Source organism: Trachypithecus francoisi, unplaced genomic scaffold (assembly GCF_009764315.1).
Source record: "Trachypithecus francoisi isolate TF-2019V2 unplaced genomic scaffold, Tfra_2.0 Lachesis_group4, whole genome shotgun sequence".
Taxonomy (NCBI): domain Eukaryota; kingdom Metazoa; phylum Chordata; class Mammalia; order Primates; family Cercopithecidae; genus Trachypithecus; species Trachypithecus francoisi.
The window spans coordinates 23,486,343-23,503,985 of record NW_022681469.1 but is presented as its reverse complement, the minus strand read 5'-3'; the positions used below and the strand labels follow the sequence as shown (position 1 = coordinate 23,503,985).

The following is a 17,643-nucleotide window of genomic DNA, read 5'->3' as shown; positions in this document are numbered from 1 at the left end:
ACCCTGGAATAGGAACTGTAAGACCACGGGCAAGTCACTCAACTAACTTTCTTTTGCCTCAGTTTCTTATTTGTAAAATGAAATGTTGTGTCTTTAAAGTCGTATAGTTCATCAAACAAGCTGCTCTCCTGGGTTATCACATACACCCAGGACATTCTTATTTATGTGCTACCTAGATAACACCCATTAATTCTTCAAGCTGACCCTAATTATCCTTTCCTCAGAGAAGCTTTTTGTCAATCTCCACACTAGCTAACTGTTCTAATATATGTCCCCAAAAAGCTGTGTACTTTCCTTTTATAACACTCAGCACACATGTAAGCACTTAAATTCTGTCTTCCCTACCAGTCTGTAAGCTTGTGTCTGGCTTGCTAACTACTTTTCCCACTACCCCCGACATCAAAATATCTAGCAAATGGTAGGTATTCAAGAATTAATTTGCAGAATAAATCAATTATGTCCTCACAAACCTAAAATTTTAGGACTTAGAAGGTGATCATCATTACCTCTGATCTAATCGTTGGCTCTAATTACCTTGCCTTCTAAGATCTTTTTTTTTTTCTATCAACCAACAAATGAATACATTTGACAATCAATATTGGTATGAAGATTTTTGGTATGCAAAAATTATTTTCAAAATAAGCTTTAATTGTTCCTAAACTCTCCTATTCTGTCAATCAGAATTAGGCCAAATATCAAATTGTTCATCATCCAAAGATAAATAAATTACAAGGATCCTTCTCTGACTTGAAAGTGACACTAACAATTTGAACCTTCTTTTGAGTTTTCTGGTGAAGTTAACTTCACTAGAAGATTTCCAAATACTAAAAAGGTTATAAAGACAAATTAAGAGAACTGTAAAAGATATTATTTAGAAGTGGTATTATTTAAAAAAAACAAAACACTTGTCTCTGATCTTTCTGAATTTTCAAGAGAAATAAAGGAAAGTGCCCATTTATTTTATTTAAGAAAGTCCAATGTCCTCTCACCAAGAAAGAATTATTTCAAACATATAAAACTAGTAGAGTATATTTTTAAGCATAGACTCATGATAAAGTACTCTCTCTTTCAGTAGTCACCACTTAGATTCATCTCCTTCAGTATAATAGTTCAGATTAATCTTACTAGAGTTACTTGAAATGGAAATAAGAAATCTCTGTAAGTAAATCAAAAACACAGTGGCTCACACCTGTACTTCCAGCACTCTGGGAGGCCAAGGCAGGTGGATCACTTGAGGTCAGGAGTTTAAGACCAGCCTGGTCAACATGGTGAAACCCCATCTCTACTAAAAATACAAAAAAAAAAAAAATTAGCTGGGCATGGTGGCGCATGCCTGTAATCCCAGCTCCTCAGGTGGTGGAGGCAGGAGAATCACTTGAACCCAGGGGGTGGAGGCTGTAGTGAGCCAAGATCATGCGCTGCACTCCACCTGGGCAAAAAACAAACAAACAAACAACCCTCTTATAAATCACACACCCAAAAGAAGAGGTAGGAAACTTATAATCCAAATATCATATTCAGTCTATGCCTTAATTTCATCTAAATTTTGGATGCTATTTCATATGCCTCCAGTACTACAGTTGAGCAGATCCAAGATGTATTAATAAAAACAGGAACATCCATATCCAAGAGCTCTCAAATCAAGATAAAAGTCCCATTCATTTACTGGAACTGCACTTTTAGAAAGGCAAAAGTAGATTATAGGTTGGGCGCAGTGGCTCATACCTGTAATCCCAGCACTTTGGAAGGCCAAGGCGGGCGGATTGCTTGAGCTCAGGAGTTCAAGACCAGCCTGGGCAACATAGCAAAACCCCATCTCTACAAAAAAAATACAAAAATTAGCCAGGTGTGGTGATATGCACCTGTAGACCCAGTTACCTGGGGTGCTGAGGCACAAGAATCACTTGAGCCCAGAAGGTTGAGGCTGCAGTGAGCCATGATCATACCACTATACTCCAGCCTGGGTGACAAAGTGAAACCGTGTCTCAAAAAAAAAAAAAAAAAAAAAAGTAGATTCTAAATCAGTAAGATTAGTACGAGTAAATACTGGCATAAGTGCCCACTGGTTAGAGGAGTATGTAGAAGTGCCCTGTGGTTAGAAAAAAAGTGGCTCACACCTTTTTAACTCTATTTTAGAGTTAAAAGACGGAGATAAAAGGATTAGTGCAAAGTTGAGGTGTTGTTCAAGGAAGGAAATGATCAAAGGTGAGGTAGGATTCTGTCTGCCTGAGGAATAATTACTAGCTTAAAAAAAAAAAGGGGAGAACTGGCTACAGAACTTGAGTCATACACCTAAAATGAGCTCTTTGCTGAACATTTCTTACTGAAGAAGTTTTTTTCTGTATCAACTCTAGACCACTCCTTTGGATTTGGAAAGAACGTGGTCTCCTGAGTATCATGTAACTAATGACTGCCAGCATCCCTGGACCTAGGTCCTAGTAATTCTTGAGTTGCCTCCATGTTTACCATCCATGACAGATCCTTCTTAGTAATGTCCCCAACTTTCACAGGGTCAAAATCATTTCGTATTGATTTTGAAGACCTGTATAGTTGCAACACATATAAACACATCATCAATAAAAACTATTTTTTAAATTAATTTTTACAAAAACAGACATTATACTCCTTAAAGATCCTCCTTCTGGGGCCTTTAACATGCTCAGCTAAGTCCAAAGGTTCCTACCTCCTTAAGCATGTTCACTACAATCTTTCTTCTGATGGGTACCATGCCGAATATTACTTTAAACTCTTCTCAAGGATCTTTTGGAAGATCCCTCAAAACCAGCTCTCTCCTACCAAGTAAACACTTTGCCTTAGTCTATCAGCTTATATTTGCCTTATCAACAATCTAGTCAGTATCTCAGGGTATATCAGAAACTAAAAATTACCAGATGCATATCTAAGGGCCTCAAGGAAAGTATGAGTTCGACATTATTCTAGTAAGGCTTGCAGCAGAAGAGAAAAAAGAGGTACTAAGAAATAAGGTTAAGCTCTCTCCTCCCCCTGAATGAATAACAAAGAAACTGGTCCTTTATTTCACATTACCAAATTCTCCCTCTTCCTCCAAACTGGTTTAAAATGAGTAAGTAAAGAATGATGATACAGTATAGCAACAGTTCTGAAAAACCAACAATTACTACTTGGGCATACTTTTTTACATCTAGGTTACTAAAATCTCTAGTGGGTTCAAGAAACTGCATCTCCACTGCTGGTCCTTATATAGATACAGAAAAGAGGAAAGAAACAGTATTCATGTCACATGTTAGCCTTAGCAGCAAAATCGAATCATTATCCAGTTTTAACAGACTGTCAGCACGTTAGAAATCTAGTTCAACTCCTTAGTTTTACAACTGAAGAAACTGAAGCCAAGACAGATTAAGACACTTGCCTAAGATCACGACTGGTCATTGGTTTCTTAGCAACTATTCAGAAGTAATTCCTTATTTTCTCCTTTAAGATATAATGTGAGGAATCACGCAATTGAGCAGGTTCAACTATTATTTCCAAGTAAGACAAGGAAACAGAAAAAATATCAAGATGACAAAGAAAACAAGAGGACTTACCTCTGGGTCTGCGAGGCGCTGAGATAAACCTACAACAAAGACGAGGTTTTTTTGTACGACACGTACACTAGCCAAATGTTTGCGATTTTCTGATATTTTTTGTTTTCTCTCATTTTGTTTCTGTTTTTTCTCATTCTTTATCCTTTGCAGTTCTTCCTGGGAGAGTGGTTTATAAACTGCTGGGTCTTCTGGATATGGCTTTAAGCATGAAACAAACACAGAAGTTAGCATTAAATTAAAAAGTAAAAAAACTGCATAAGTAATTATCCGATTCTTGGTGGTGGGTATGTGGGTTATTTGTTACGTTCTCCATTTATGAGAATGTTTTAATTGCTTAAATTTTTTTTATTTAATAAAAGACAAATGTTAAATAAAATAGTTCTTTTTTTAAATTATTTATTTATTTATTTATTTTTTTTTTATTTTTTATTTTTTATTATACTTTAAGTTCTAGGGTACATGTGCACAACGTGCAGGTTTGTTACACATGTATACTTATGCCATGTTGGTGAAATAGTTCTAATAAAAAAAATTTTTGGAGTTTAGCACAGACCACTTTTAGTGCTAAAACATCTACAGTTTACAGGCAAAACAACAACAAATCAATCTTGATATTCCCTGCAGTGTCCAACAGAGTTTATGGGAAGATTAAGCTTCTAAGGTGCTACATAAGAGGCAAGGAGTGTAAGTTCTTGCATCTAAATGTGGATTTTACATATTATAATTAACAAATATTTAATGAAAAGCTACTACTATGTGCTAGGAGATTAATGAAGTTACACATTTGTTCTTAAAGCAATTATTACTGTGTCCGGAACATAGTAATCTCTCAGTAAATACTAGCAATCACACTGTTGTGTGATCGTTTCTTTCTTAGCATTTTGATACCATTTTCATTCCTACTATTAAAGCCAGGGCTACTAAATGAGGGCTCTGGAGACGGAATGCTGGCACTGAATCCTAGCTCAGCCATTACTATCTGAGTGACTTTGGTAGTCATATGACCTTTCTACCTCAGTCTTCTCATCTGTAAAATGGAAACTACAGTACTTTATTTATTCACCTATAAAGTGATTAACACTGTGTCCTGCATGTAAGTATTCAAAAGCCAATTATTACTACAAAAAACAAATAGTTAATGATAAATGGAAGATGCGGCACATTATTTTTTCTTTTCTTCCCCCCCCGCCACAGACCCCTGCACACACACCACCAACATAGGGGCACATTAAATGCCATAATATGTTAAACTGGATAGGAAGAGATTCCAGGGATGGAGACTCAACTGGTTGGGAAATTGGCATCTATCAGAATATAAGAGTGGGGAACAACAGAAATAACGCCAAACCAAAAAAAAAAAAAAAAAAAAAAGGTGGAAACAAGGAAGGGTGGAAGAAATAGCCACAAGCGTGAAATTTTGCTACGATTTTAACATAAAGTTAACTTCCATCTCTTCATACGTAAATGTAAAAAAAAAAACAACTCTCAAATTTGTGAACATACCCAGACTAATGTTGATGGCAACTAAGAAAGTGAGGTTTTACCTTATATTCCTCAACTTTTACTAGTATATACCCTGAGGTCTCCAAAAACCCTATTCTTTCCCTTCTATTCCCACTTTCGATTTTAACTTACTGCTTTTTAAGAAAACTTAATACTCTTCATAGTTTATCTTATCATCAATGAATTAGAGCTGGTGACCCAAAAAAGAGTCAGGCTTAATCCTTAGCAGTTTGGTAGGATATAAACACCCATACCATTTGATTCCCACGTTAAGAATCTGGATCTTTGAGTTAGTTGATCCTGTTTGGTGTACTCCAACTTATTTGTGAGTGGAAGGCACACAAAGCAGCTTGCTTAGTAATTTACCTGATTTTGGTATGATTTTAGGACTTTCTCCAGGATCATATATAAATTTAGTATGATTTCAGAAGCTCAATAAATATGTGGCAAGCGAACATCAAAAGCTACTCTGAAAACTTAGCATTTCTTTTAAAAGCCACCAAAACACACACACACACTTTTTAAAATTAAAACATAAATTATTTCTTGCATTTTATACTTAAGGAACCAAACTGTTAAAGATCTATTAAGTTCAGTTCCTCAATCAATTACGTAGTCTTCCACATTTAAGTTTTTTCTTAATGCTTCCTGTCAAAACTTTCTTCTCCACTTACTTTTCTGTACCTACATTAATTATCTCTTTCAAGTCTTAATCTATCTGCCTGGATGATTTTAATCCCTTGAAGCAATTTGGAGCTCTAAAGGCACAAATGTAAAAAGATATAAAAGCAAACTACATATTAACTAATTAAAATACTTTTCTATAAGATAACTTAAAATTTTCATTTGCACCTAGAAAAGATGTTTTCTACCCCAGAATTCCTGGGGTAGCTCCTTTTGAAGTGTTTACAATTAAGTTCATTTGAGGCTCACGCCTGTAATTCCAGCCCTTTGGGAGGCTGAGGTGGGCGAATCACTTGAGATCAGGAGTTCAAGACCAGCCTGGCCAATATGGTGAAACCATGTCTCTACCAAAAATATTTTTAAAAATTAGCCGGGTATGGTGGCATGAGCCTGTAATCCCGGCTACTCGGGAGGCTGAGGCAGGAGAACTGCTTGAACCCGGAGGCGGAGGCTGCAGTGAGCTGAGATTGTGCCACTGCACTCCAGCCTGGGTGACAGAGCCAGACTCCTTCTCAAAAACAAACAAACAAACAAACAATTAAGTTCATTTCAAAGCTGTTGCTCTTCACTAACATCTAAAATAGTGATGCTCCACTGCCTGAATGGATCAAACATATGGATTGCTCCTAGTTTTGTTTCAAAGTATAGTTGATGCACTGCATTTTACCAGTCCATAACAAGGGAAGTACAAAAACTGAGATAAGCATTCAGAAACTCTCAGAGCAACTGACACTACCACAACATTCAGGTACATCAGCAGTGGACTCTGCAGAATAAGATATGTTTCAATGTAGTCAAAATATTAGCCATGTATAATAGCAACCTTTATCAGTCTTCAACACACAGGGGAAAAGAAAGAAAAGAAAAATCTGATTCTTCATCACAGACAGTGTAAGAAGCAATGATGTAACTTTTCTGGGACTTAGATTTTTCTGAGAACTGGCAGAATGTGACAAACACCCTCAAGCTTTTTCCTTTGTTAGCACTATATGAAGTTGTATAAAATACTGATTGAACATCAGGCAAAGTCATGTAATATCTGAAAATGCACAAACACAAAAAAATTGATGGAGAGTGACATAAGAAAAATCAGGTTGCAATATCAACTCTTATCAAGTATATTACTGATGCACCATCATGCTGAGCATATAACAATGAGTTATACTGTTGTCTGAGTCTTTTTGCTATATTATTCCAAGTTTTGTTCCTATGGAAATATATTTCCATCAGGCTTCAAAGTCAATGCTGTTGGAACATAACTGCTACACAATACAAAAGATACAAACACAGGAGAACATGAGACAGAGTATTCTACTACAATTTACCCTCCAAATATATCTTATTCCAGTACCTTAAAAGAAGTTATAAATACTAGTTGTTTAATCTTAACACCTGAAAAATATAAAATATGCTTACCACAAATAGCAAATGCATAATCAAAAGGTTTATTTATTAGCTTCAACTTGTCCAAAAGTTTTATTAAAACATTGGAAAAGCATGTATTCCAAAATAGTTCCTCCTCCATTATAATTCCTTCTCTACACACATCACCATATATACCTACTGTACAAACCCAAGGTCAGAAAATCAATAAACTAACACAACAAAATAAGGATGAGAGGTAGACTATAAAGATGGGAGGCCTGGCTGTGGTGACTCACACCTGTAATTCCAGCACTTAGGGAGGCTGAGGTAGGAGGATTGCAAGACCAGCCTGAGCAACACAGTGAGACCCCCATCTCTACAAAAAATAAAAAAAAATTAGCCAGGCATGGTGGTGTGCACCTATACTAGCAGCTGCTTGGGAGGCTGAAGCAGGAGGGATGCTTGAGCACAGGAGTTCGAGGCTGCAATGAACTATGATGGCATCACTGTGCTCCAGTTTGGGTGACAAGGCAAGACCCCATTTCAAAAAAAGTGGGGGGGAAATGAAGAAATCAAACATGAATAACTGCAGACAGTAAGACTCACAAAGCTAATAATACTAGTACTAAAAATGAATATAAAGAAAAATACAAAGGCCAGGCGCAGTGGCTCACGCCTGTAATCCCAGCACTTTGGGAGGCCGAGGTGGGCGGATCATGAGGTCAGATCGAGATCATCCTGGCTAACTTGGTGAAACGCCATCTCTACTAAAAACACACAAAAAAATTAGCCAGGCATGGTGGCGGGTGCCTGTAGTCCCAGCTACTCAGGAGGCTGGAGCAGGAGAATGGCGTGAACCTGGGAGGCAGAGCTTGCAGTGAGCCGAGATCGCGCCACTGCACTCCAGCCTGGGTGAGAAAGGAAAGAAAGGAAAGAAAGGAAGGAAAGAAAGGAAAGAAAGGAAGCAAAGAAAGAAAGGAAAGAAAGAAAGGAAAGAAAGGAAAGGAAAGGAAAGGAAAGGAAAGGAAAGGAAAGGAAAGAAAGAAAGAAAAATACAGGCTATTGTATTTTTGGCTGGGTGCGGTGGCTCATGCCTGTAATCCTAATATTTGGGAGGCCAAGACATGCGGATCACCTGAGGTCAGGAGTTCGAGACCAGCCTGGCCAACATGGCGGAAACCCTGTGTCTACTAAAAATACAAAAATTAGCCAGGCGTGATGGCAGGTGCCTGTAACCCCAACTACTCAGGAGGCTGAGGTAGGAGAATCACTTGAACCTGGGAGGTGGAGGTTGCAGTGAGCCGAGATCACGCCATTGCACTCCAGCCTGGGGTACAAGAGTGAAACCTCATATCAAAAAAAAGGGGGGGGGGGAGAGGGGAATACATCCGATCAACTTTTTGACCACAGCACATGTTAAATTTCTAGGAATAACTTATATATAGGAATAACAAATGAAAAGTTACAAGCAGAAAATTTCTCTTTAAAGGTACTATTGTGTATTACATATCAAACTAACGCAAAATAGGTTGCCTATGGAGAATTATTTAGATATAACATTATCTTTAATAGTGATAAGCTTCCAAGTTACTAGTTAACATGGTTTGCAGTTTCTAGTGTAATTAATTTCTTCCATATGTGTAGTTATGTTTCCACTTTTATTCCAAATGCAATTATTTACGTGTCTTCTCTTTACTTTTTATTAAACTTGCTAAGACTTTAATTATTTTATTGGTCTTTTCAGAGAACCAGCTCTAATCTTTATTGAAAAACTTTTTATTTTTTTCCTATTTCACAAAATTCTGCTTACTCCCTTCCACTGTCATTGGGCTTATTCTTTTTCTAATTTTTTCTGATCCCTTCTACTGTCACATTACTTATTCTTTTCTGATTTTTGTTGTTTTCTAATAAATGTATTCACAGCTTAACTTTTCTGCTACATACCACTTTGGTCTCATGCCAGATATTAAGAAGTCATGTTCCAAATTATTGATTTAGAATAATTTGTAATTTTCATTTTGATCTCTTTAAACCAAGAGTTATGGAGGACCACAATTTATGTATTATAGGTAAATGAACTTTTAAGAAATCCTTTTGCTGTTAACATCTAATTTGATTATACTATTATACTATTTTTTTAGGGTTCTGGTTTCCAGTAATACAGAGCTACTTAACCCTCTTACTAAAAACTATGAAAAATACAACATAAAAGTTTTTTTTTTTTTTTAACTAACATCCTAAAAATCTATACTAGGAAAATCCTAAGCCAATTTTCGGTTGAAAGTAAAAATTCAGAGGCTAAACAGAAAATCTGATTAACAATAAATGGGGTAGGGAGAGAAAGAGCTGAGGAGAAAGAACATTCAAAGCCCAACACCAGCCCATGGTAGTCTTTGGCAAGACAGGTCCCATAAGCTGAGATACAGTCCACTTCCAAACGGTGGGCTCAGGATAAGAACAAATTACAAACCGGAGGATAGTCTCAGGGTAAGAACAAACTACAGAAAGGTCAGAATAAGGTAAGAAAAAAGGGAAAGTACATAGGGGAAAATCATCCTGGAGAAATTGTTGAAGTCAACCCTAGGGAAGAGTTGTAGCATGGAGATATATAGCTTGGCCAGACCAAAAACCTTTAAGCACATGGCAGCCGTAATGCCAATGCTTACCAGACCCAGCAGAAGCCAAATTGAAGCCTCTCTAGAGAGGAGTAAATCCACGCTAGTCCTTGGGGAACCTTACAAATAATTTTCTCAATGACAACAACAAAGAAGCAGCCACATTAACCAAGCACAAAGAAATACAACAACATGAGCAACAATAAGCAGAAACATAGCCCACAGACTTCAGCCACTGGAATTATTGGGCAAAGATTTTTTTTAAAAATAATGCTTATCTGTTTAAAAAGCATATAACCTTGAAAATACTTATAGGGTATAATAATCTATTTTAAAATAACAGCAAGAGAAAAAAAAAAGAGCAAATATTACTTTCTAGGAATGGAAAACACAAAACCAATAGTTAAAACTCAATGGACATATTTAGGGGCAGATTGGACCCAAAAGAAACTATTCACATATGAGGACAGATCAGAATAAATCATTTACTAAGGCATTAAGGAGAAAGAACATACAGAAAACAGATTAAGAGACATAGAAGACAGTGAAAAAAAAATCTGAAAAATATTTAATCAGAGTCACAGAGGAGAAGAAAGAGAATAAAGGTAATATATGAAGAAATAATAGCTTAATTTTTATCTTGAACTAAGGAAATTCAACAGCCCACAGATTTAAAAAGTCTACCAAGAAGGATAAATTTTTAAAATACACAAGGGAGCTTTAATTTTTGGAACTGGCTAATTTTTCTATTGTGGCCTGTTTTTTGACCACAGCTCTTGTATTTAAAATTGTGACAAATTTATCTGTACAAAGCTATACACACACATGTGCACACACACACACACATCCTGCTAATTCTGTTATTCAAATTCTCCATTTTCTTTTTATTGTCTACTTCATCTATTTCTAAAATACAGAAGGTGAAGTCTCTCCATTATAAATACGGATGTCAGTTTCTCCTGGTGTTTATAACGGCTCAATACACTTCAAAGCTGTACTGTTAAGTAAATAAAGATTCATGACTTTGTGGACCTTTTGCCCTTTTAAAATGTGTTTGATCTTGAATTTCATTATGACTAACATCAGTACTATTATATCTTCTTTCCTATGATTTCCATTTGCCCACTGTATCATTTTTCCCTCCTTTCACTGATATTTTTCTTGAATATGCTTCTAGTCAATCGGTTCTACAAGTTTTGTTAGGAAAAAGAGCAGTCCCCCATTTTCCCTCCTCCTCTGCAACCAGTTGCCTCTCCCTAGAAATAATCATGTTGACTCTTTTAGATGATTCTTTGTCATTTTCTACCATATCTCTAAATAGTACATTCATATGGTTACTTCTTGATTTCTCAGTTTTAAATATCATCACATTATGCAACTTGAAAACTTAGCTCTGTCAGTTTCCCTCATCAAACATCCCGAGTCCACTTTCTAATTTCTACCGTAACTTTGGTTAGGGCAATATTCAGGATTACATTATTATAAAATGCAAATGTTATTTACACACTTCCACTTCCAGCCATGGAAGTAACAGACTAGTCCTATCATCATAAACAACTAGAGAACTAGACAAAATACAGTAAATAACTATTTTCAGACACTGAAGAAACAGGCAATGAACAGCAGGACTGTGATTTCTGAGAAAAAAGAAATAAAACAGACGAATACCATAACTATCCCAGCGTTCTGCTCTTCCAGCACTTACCAGATCCTGGTACTAGGTCCAAAAGTCATAATGAATGGAGGGGAGAGACAGTGATAAAAATTAGAAGAAGCTGAGACAGAAATTTATGGGGGCAAAATACCACAAAAATGGAGTTAGCCCAGAAAGAATTCCAGAGGTCTACATAGAGGAGTACTGTGATAGCTAGTTTTCACAGGTGTCTTTCCAACAGAGATACCTACTAGAGTCCACACCAATAATGAATTTAGAAAAAAAATAAAAAAAGAATACCAATGACATGCAAACTCTTTCAGAAGGCAGAAGATGAGGGAACATTTCCCAACTCATTTTATGTGGACAGTATTCCTTTGATACCAAAACTGAAAACAATACAAAACTACAAAGAAACACCCTTCATGACAGAGACACAAAAATCTTCTGAAAATATTAGCAAACTGAATATAAAAAGGGTAATACTTCATTATCAAGTAGGGTTTATCTTTGAGAGGAAAAGCTGATGCAAAAATTAACATAGGCCAGACATAGTGGTTCATGCCTATAATCCCAACACTTTAGGAGGCTGAGGCAGGAGGAATGCTTGAGGGTGGCAGTTCAAGACCAGCCTGGGCAACATAGTGAGCCCATCTCTGCAAAGATAAAAATTTTTTTTTAATTATCCAGGTGTGGTGGTGCACACACACCTGTAGTCCCAGCTACTTGGTAGGCTGAAGCAAGAGAATTGCTTGAGCCCAGGAGGTTGAAGCTGCAGTGAGCTACAATCAGGCCACTGTACTCCACCCTGGGCAATAGACCAAGACCCTGTAGCTTTAAAAAAACCAAAAAACGTAAGTTACCATTTCAACAGAATAAAGGGAGAAAAAAGTATAACCATCTCAAAAGTATCAACAAAGGTACTGGGCAAAATTCAACACCATTCATGATAAAATCACTCAGCAAATTAGGAATAAAGGAAAACTTCCTCGACCTGATAAAGACCATACCAAAAAATGCACAGACAGCAACTACTTAATGGTGTAATACTTAACGCTTTCCTGCTAAGACTGAGAACAAAGATATCTTTCCTGTCACTTCTTTTCAACATTAAACACTAGAGGAGTTACCCAGTAGAATTAAGGCAAGAAAAAGAATTTAAAAACACAGAGCCAGGAGCAGTGACTCATGCCTATAATCCCAGCATTTTGGAGGGGGCTGAGGTGGAAGGATGCTTGAGGCCAGGAGTTCAAGACCAGCCTGGGAAACACAGCAAGACCTCTACAAAAAATTTTTTTAAACAATTAGCTGGGCATGGTGGCACATGCCTATAGTCCCTCCTACTGGGGAGGCTGAGACAGAAGCACTGCTTGAGCCCAGGAGTTCTAAACTGCAGTGAGCCGTATTTGTGCCACTGCCCTTCATAGCCTGGGTGACAGAGCAAGACCTTGTCACTAAATAAAAATTTTAAAAGCAGAGATTGGAAAGGAAAGAGTAAAACTGTCCTTTTGCACAGAACACATAATCACCTATGTAGAAAATCCTAAGGAACCTATTTAATTAACAATGTTTCTTGATACAGATGGTCAACATTCAAAAGTGGTACATTAGCAATAAACAACTGGAAAATGAAATTTTAGAAACAATATTGGGCTTGGCGCGGTGGCTCATGCCTGTAATCCCAACACTTTGGCAGGCCGAGGTGGGTGGATCACGAGGTCAGGAGATCGAGACCATCCTGGCTAACATGGTGAAACCCCGTCTTTACTAAAAATACAAAAAATTAGCCAGGTGTGGTGGCACGCGCTTGTAGTCCCAGCTACTCGGGAGGCTGAGGCAGGAGAATCGCTTGAACCCGGGAGGTAGAGGTTGCAGTAAGCCAAGATCACGCCACTGCACTCCAGCCTGGGCGACACGAGTGAAATTCCATCTCAAAAAGAAAGAAACAATATCATGTGCCATAACTCAAAAAACATAAAATATGGATAAATATAACAAAACATGCTGTACTATTACGTATACTGAAAACTAAAACACTGCTAAAGAAATTTTAAAACCTAGAAAAATGTAAAGATATACCTTATTCATGAACTAAAGGAGTCAACATTTTTAAGATGTCATTTTTCCTCAAAATGATCTATCTATACAGTTAATGTAATCTCCATCAAAACCCCAGTAGGCTTTTTGTAGAAACTCACAAACTGATTCCAAAATTTATGTGCAAATGCTAAGTACTTAGAATACCCAAAATAAATTATAAAAAGAATAACAAAGTTGAAAACCTTGTCACGCCAGGTTTCAAAACTGACAGTAATAAAGACAGTTTGGTATGAGCATATGGATAGATATAATCATCAATGGACAAAAACAGATGCTAGTATTGGATTTATACATTTATGGGCAATTGACTTTCAAGAAATATTTCAAAACCAATCAAGAGTAAAAGGACGGTCTTTTCTGCAAACGATGCTGCAACAACAGAATATCAGCATAGGAAAAAAAATATATATCTTGACCCCTACCTCACATGTGAGCCACTGTAGCATAGTATGATTGCTTTTTCATTCCTGTACAACTTTTTGTTTCCCCTAGAGTTAATCTGTTTTGTCTGGTTATATTTCTAGGTGTTTATTACTAATTCAACCATCAAATCTCTTCCAACTGGCAAAATGGCCTCACAAGACATTTCTCTTTTGGAACACCAAGTATTCTTTTAATTTTATCTTTTTCTACAAATCCCTCTTGGAGTTTTCTGATGTGTGGCATTTTGGACTGGTTGCCCTCTTTACCTTGGGCACAGCTGTCATCCTTCCCCATCATTTCGGGAATCCAGGTGCTTCTCTCCTGCGTTGGATCTCCTGTTTCCTTTATCCCATGATTCTCTGTTCTTTATTCCTTCATGTTGGTGGGGCACATCCTCCAATAGATTCCTGAGAGAGAATGCATGGAAGGTAAAAAAAATTTTGAGGCCTCTCACGTCTGAAAATGTCTTTTCTTGTACCTTCACACTTAACAGTTGAGCAGATATGAATCCAAAGATGAAAATTAATCTCCTTCAGAAGTGTCTTCTAGCTTGAAGTCTTGCTATTGAGAAGTCTGAAACAATCTGAATTCTTTGTCTTTTACGTGCGATCTACTTTTTTCCTCTGTGGAAGCTTGTAGAACTTCTTTGTCTTTGGTATTCTGGTATTTCAAAATAAAAAAGTTTGTGCTGGACACCTGATAGGCCCTTTCAATCTGAAAATATGTTCTTTGGTTCTGGGAAATATTCTTCAATCATATTCTCGGATGATTACTTCCCCTCTGTATCACTGTGATCTCTTCCTAGAGCACTTAATTGTTTGGTATTTGACCTCCTTGATTGATTCTCAAATGAACTTAATCTCTTCTCCCAAATATTTCATCTCTTTTGCTTTTTGTTTCTCAACTTCATCTTCCAATGCTTTCCTTCAGTTATTTTTGTTATATTTTTATTTTCAACAACAATGGTTACTGTTCACCGAATATTCTTCTTTATATCATCCTGTTCTTTTTTTTTTTTTTATCTTGAGGTAGTATCTTGCTCTGTCACCCAGGCTGGAGTGCACAGGCATGAACATGGCTCACTGTAGCTTCAACCTCCTGGGTTCAAACGATCCTCCCACTTGAGCCTCCCAAATAGCTGGGACTACAAGCACGTGCCACCACATTCAGCTAATCTTTCTTATTGTTATTCGAGACGAAACCGCGCCATGTTACCCAAGCTGGTCTCAAACTCCTAACCTCAAGCAATCCTCCCACCTTGGCCTCCCAAAATGCTGGAATTATAGGCATAAGCCACCATGTCCAAACCACCATCCTGTTTTTGTTTCATAGATACATTATCTTCTATTATTTCTGAAACAAAAATAATAATACTTCTGTTGAAGTTCTCATTTCCTTGTATAGTCTCTGGTTTCCATGGGAATCAATACATGATGCCACATCAGTGCACCACCTATGTTCCCATATCTGCTGTTTCTACCAGTAGCTTTCTCAGAAATGCTGCAATGAAAGGACACATAAAAGCAGTCTAAGAAAAAAACCAAGTAGCCTGTGCCTGTGTTTAGCAGCCACGACCAAACAGGAACACTAACCTCTCTTGGTTTTTAAAACCTGGCTGTCCTTGCTTTTCAAAGATATTAAAGCTAAGATAAACTTTGTGCAAAACAGGCACGTTTCATATTGTAGACCAAAAACAGGAGCTTTATTCAACTAGCTCCCTACTTGCATCTCCCAAGTTTCTTCAGATCATTTCAATATGCCACCTCACAGCATGGCCTCTGTAGACCCTCTCTCTGCAGGCTTGGGTTACATGTAAATGGTAGTTTCATGACCCTCTCTAGGCCTCTAGCAACACCGTGGTTTTCCTCTGTGTTAACACAACCACTGTAGATGGCCTCCAGAGACCAAAGACCTGCCCAACTCCGACCGACACAGGCAACTTTATAATATTTATCTTGCGCTATGCTGAGCATATTCTCTGGCAAGACTAGGCCAGGTCTCAGACTCCAAGACTCTCTGCTGCCTGCAATACAAAGTCTGGTGACCAGGAGACCAAGGAGAGGTTCTAGGATATGTGATTAAGTCAACAAGAAACCAAAAAATTATTCCTGGCCTAATAATAATAACCACCTCAGCTAAAGATTTAACTTGGAGACCCTAAAAGGAGGTTGTCTTAGACCTCTGTAATCTGGATTTCTTTTTTCTGTAACTGTTGGAAAGTTTTAGTGCTTATCCTTAGACAATCTTTTATCTTTTCAATTCATGATCTTATCCAGTCTCATGATATTATAAATAACATACCATATGCTAACTGACCCCCAAATCTTTATCTCCATACCAGAATCTTACCTGAAATCCTGAAATGTACATTCATTCACCTGTCTACGCAATACCTCCACTTAGATTTCTAAGAGGAATCTCATACTTAACACGTCTAAAACTGAGTTTCTGATCTTCTCAAATACCTATTCCTGGTGAAGTCCTCCCCATTTCAGTTCATGGCCATTCTTTACTTCCAGGTGTTCAGTCAAAACCTTGCAGTCATCCTCAACTCTCCATTTGTTTGTATAGTGGTTCATGAATAATAAAGTTCATGAATCTTTGCATGTGTGAAAATGTTTTATTATGCCTTTACACATTAATAAAATTGAGAGCTCTCCTTTCAAAGTTACATTCCCTCAAAATTTGGGAAAATAAATGTATCAATTAGTTTATTTTCTATAATTGTAAAATGAAAATACTGGTATTAATTTTAGCCTTGTTCTTTTGTATTCTAAATATTATCTCTCACAAGCTTTTAGAGTTTTCCCTTTATTCTAGATGTTCTAAAATTTCACAATTATATAAACAGATACTGATCTTTTTCAGTCATCTTGCTTCACACTCACAGGGTCTTTCTAATCTAAGAGGAATTTTCGTCTATTAGTTCTTTGATTATTTCTTCCTATTCATTTTTAGTTCACTCCTCTGAGACTGCTCTCAGCAGAGATTAGAACCTGTGGATCTATGTTGCTTTTCTTTCATGCTTTCAATTTTTTCTCTCGTTGTATTATATTCTTCAATAAAAACCCACTCAGCACAAGCTTCCAATTTACCAATCTGCTCTTGAAATGTGTCCATTTTGCTTTTCAGGCCATCTATAAGATTTTTCAAGATCTCTCTAATTGGTTCTTTTCATAAGGAAAAATAGTCTTTCTACATGAATATGCCATTCTCTTTTTCCTTTCTGAAAGGTACCAATGATAGTTTTAAATGTCTTTCTGTTTTGTTTCCTGTGTTAGGATCTTCTATTTACTGATTTTTGTGCTTCTCTTTCATGATGTTGGTTTTCCTCAAATCTGTGTTCTTTGCTTTTGCACATCTTTACATGTGAGAATCCTGGTAATCTGCCTATAAATGCTATTTCTGTCTACTGCAAGATTCTCCTTTGTGACTGTAGCAAAGACGTATTGCTGGACAGGTAATCTGCTAGGCACAGAAGCTCCTAGTTCCTCCAGAATGCTTCTATTAACCTTAAGGCTCTGATTCAAATTTATAATCACTGTTTTAATTAGAGGGCATCTGTCTCTGCTACATGGTACAAAAAAGGGGGTAGGCCCATAAGGCTGCTCTGAGACCATACTCGACCAACTACACTGATATGTTTCCTAGGATCGTGAGGCACTGCCATTCCTTTTTTTTTTTTTTTAAAGCAGTTTTCTCTTGAGCTGATCTAATGCTTCCTCCTTGAAATTGT

General features: G+C 37.1%; 1 protein-coding gene across 6 annotated transcripts in view; it reads right to left on the bottom strand.

Moving 5' to 3' along the window:
- The window catches only part of CNOT4 (CCR4-NOT transcription complex subunit 4), a 157,099-nt gene that overhangs the window by 63,936 nt on the left and 75,520 nt on the right, over positions 1-17,643 (bottom strand). For all 6 annotated transcript variants that reach the window (XM_033194736.1, XM_033194737.1, XM_033194738.1 and 3 more), the window contains exon 3: positions 3,564-3,761. In XM_033194736.1, the coding sequence (XP_033050627.1) occupies positions 3,564-3,761 (198 nt within the window). The remainder of the gene's footprint in view (positions 1-3,563; positions 3,762-17,643) is intronic.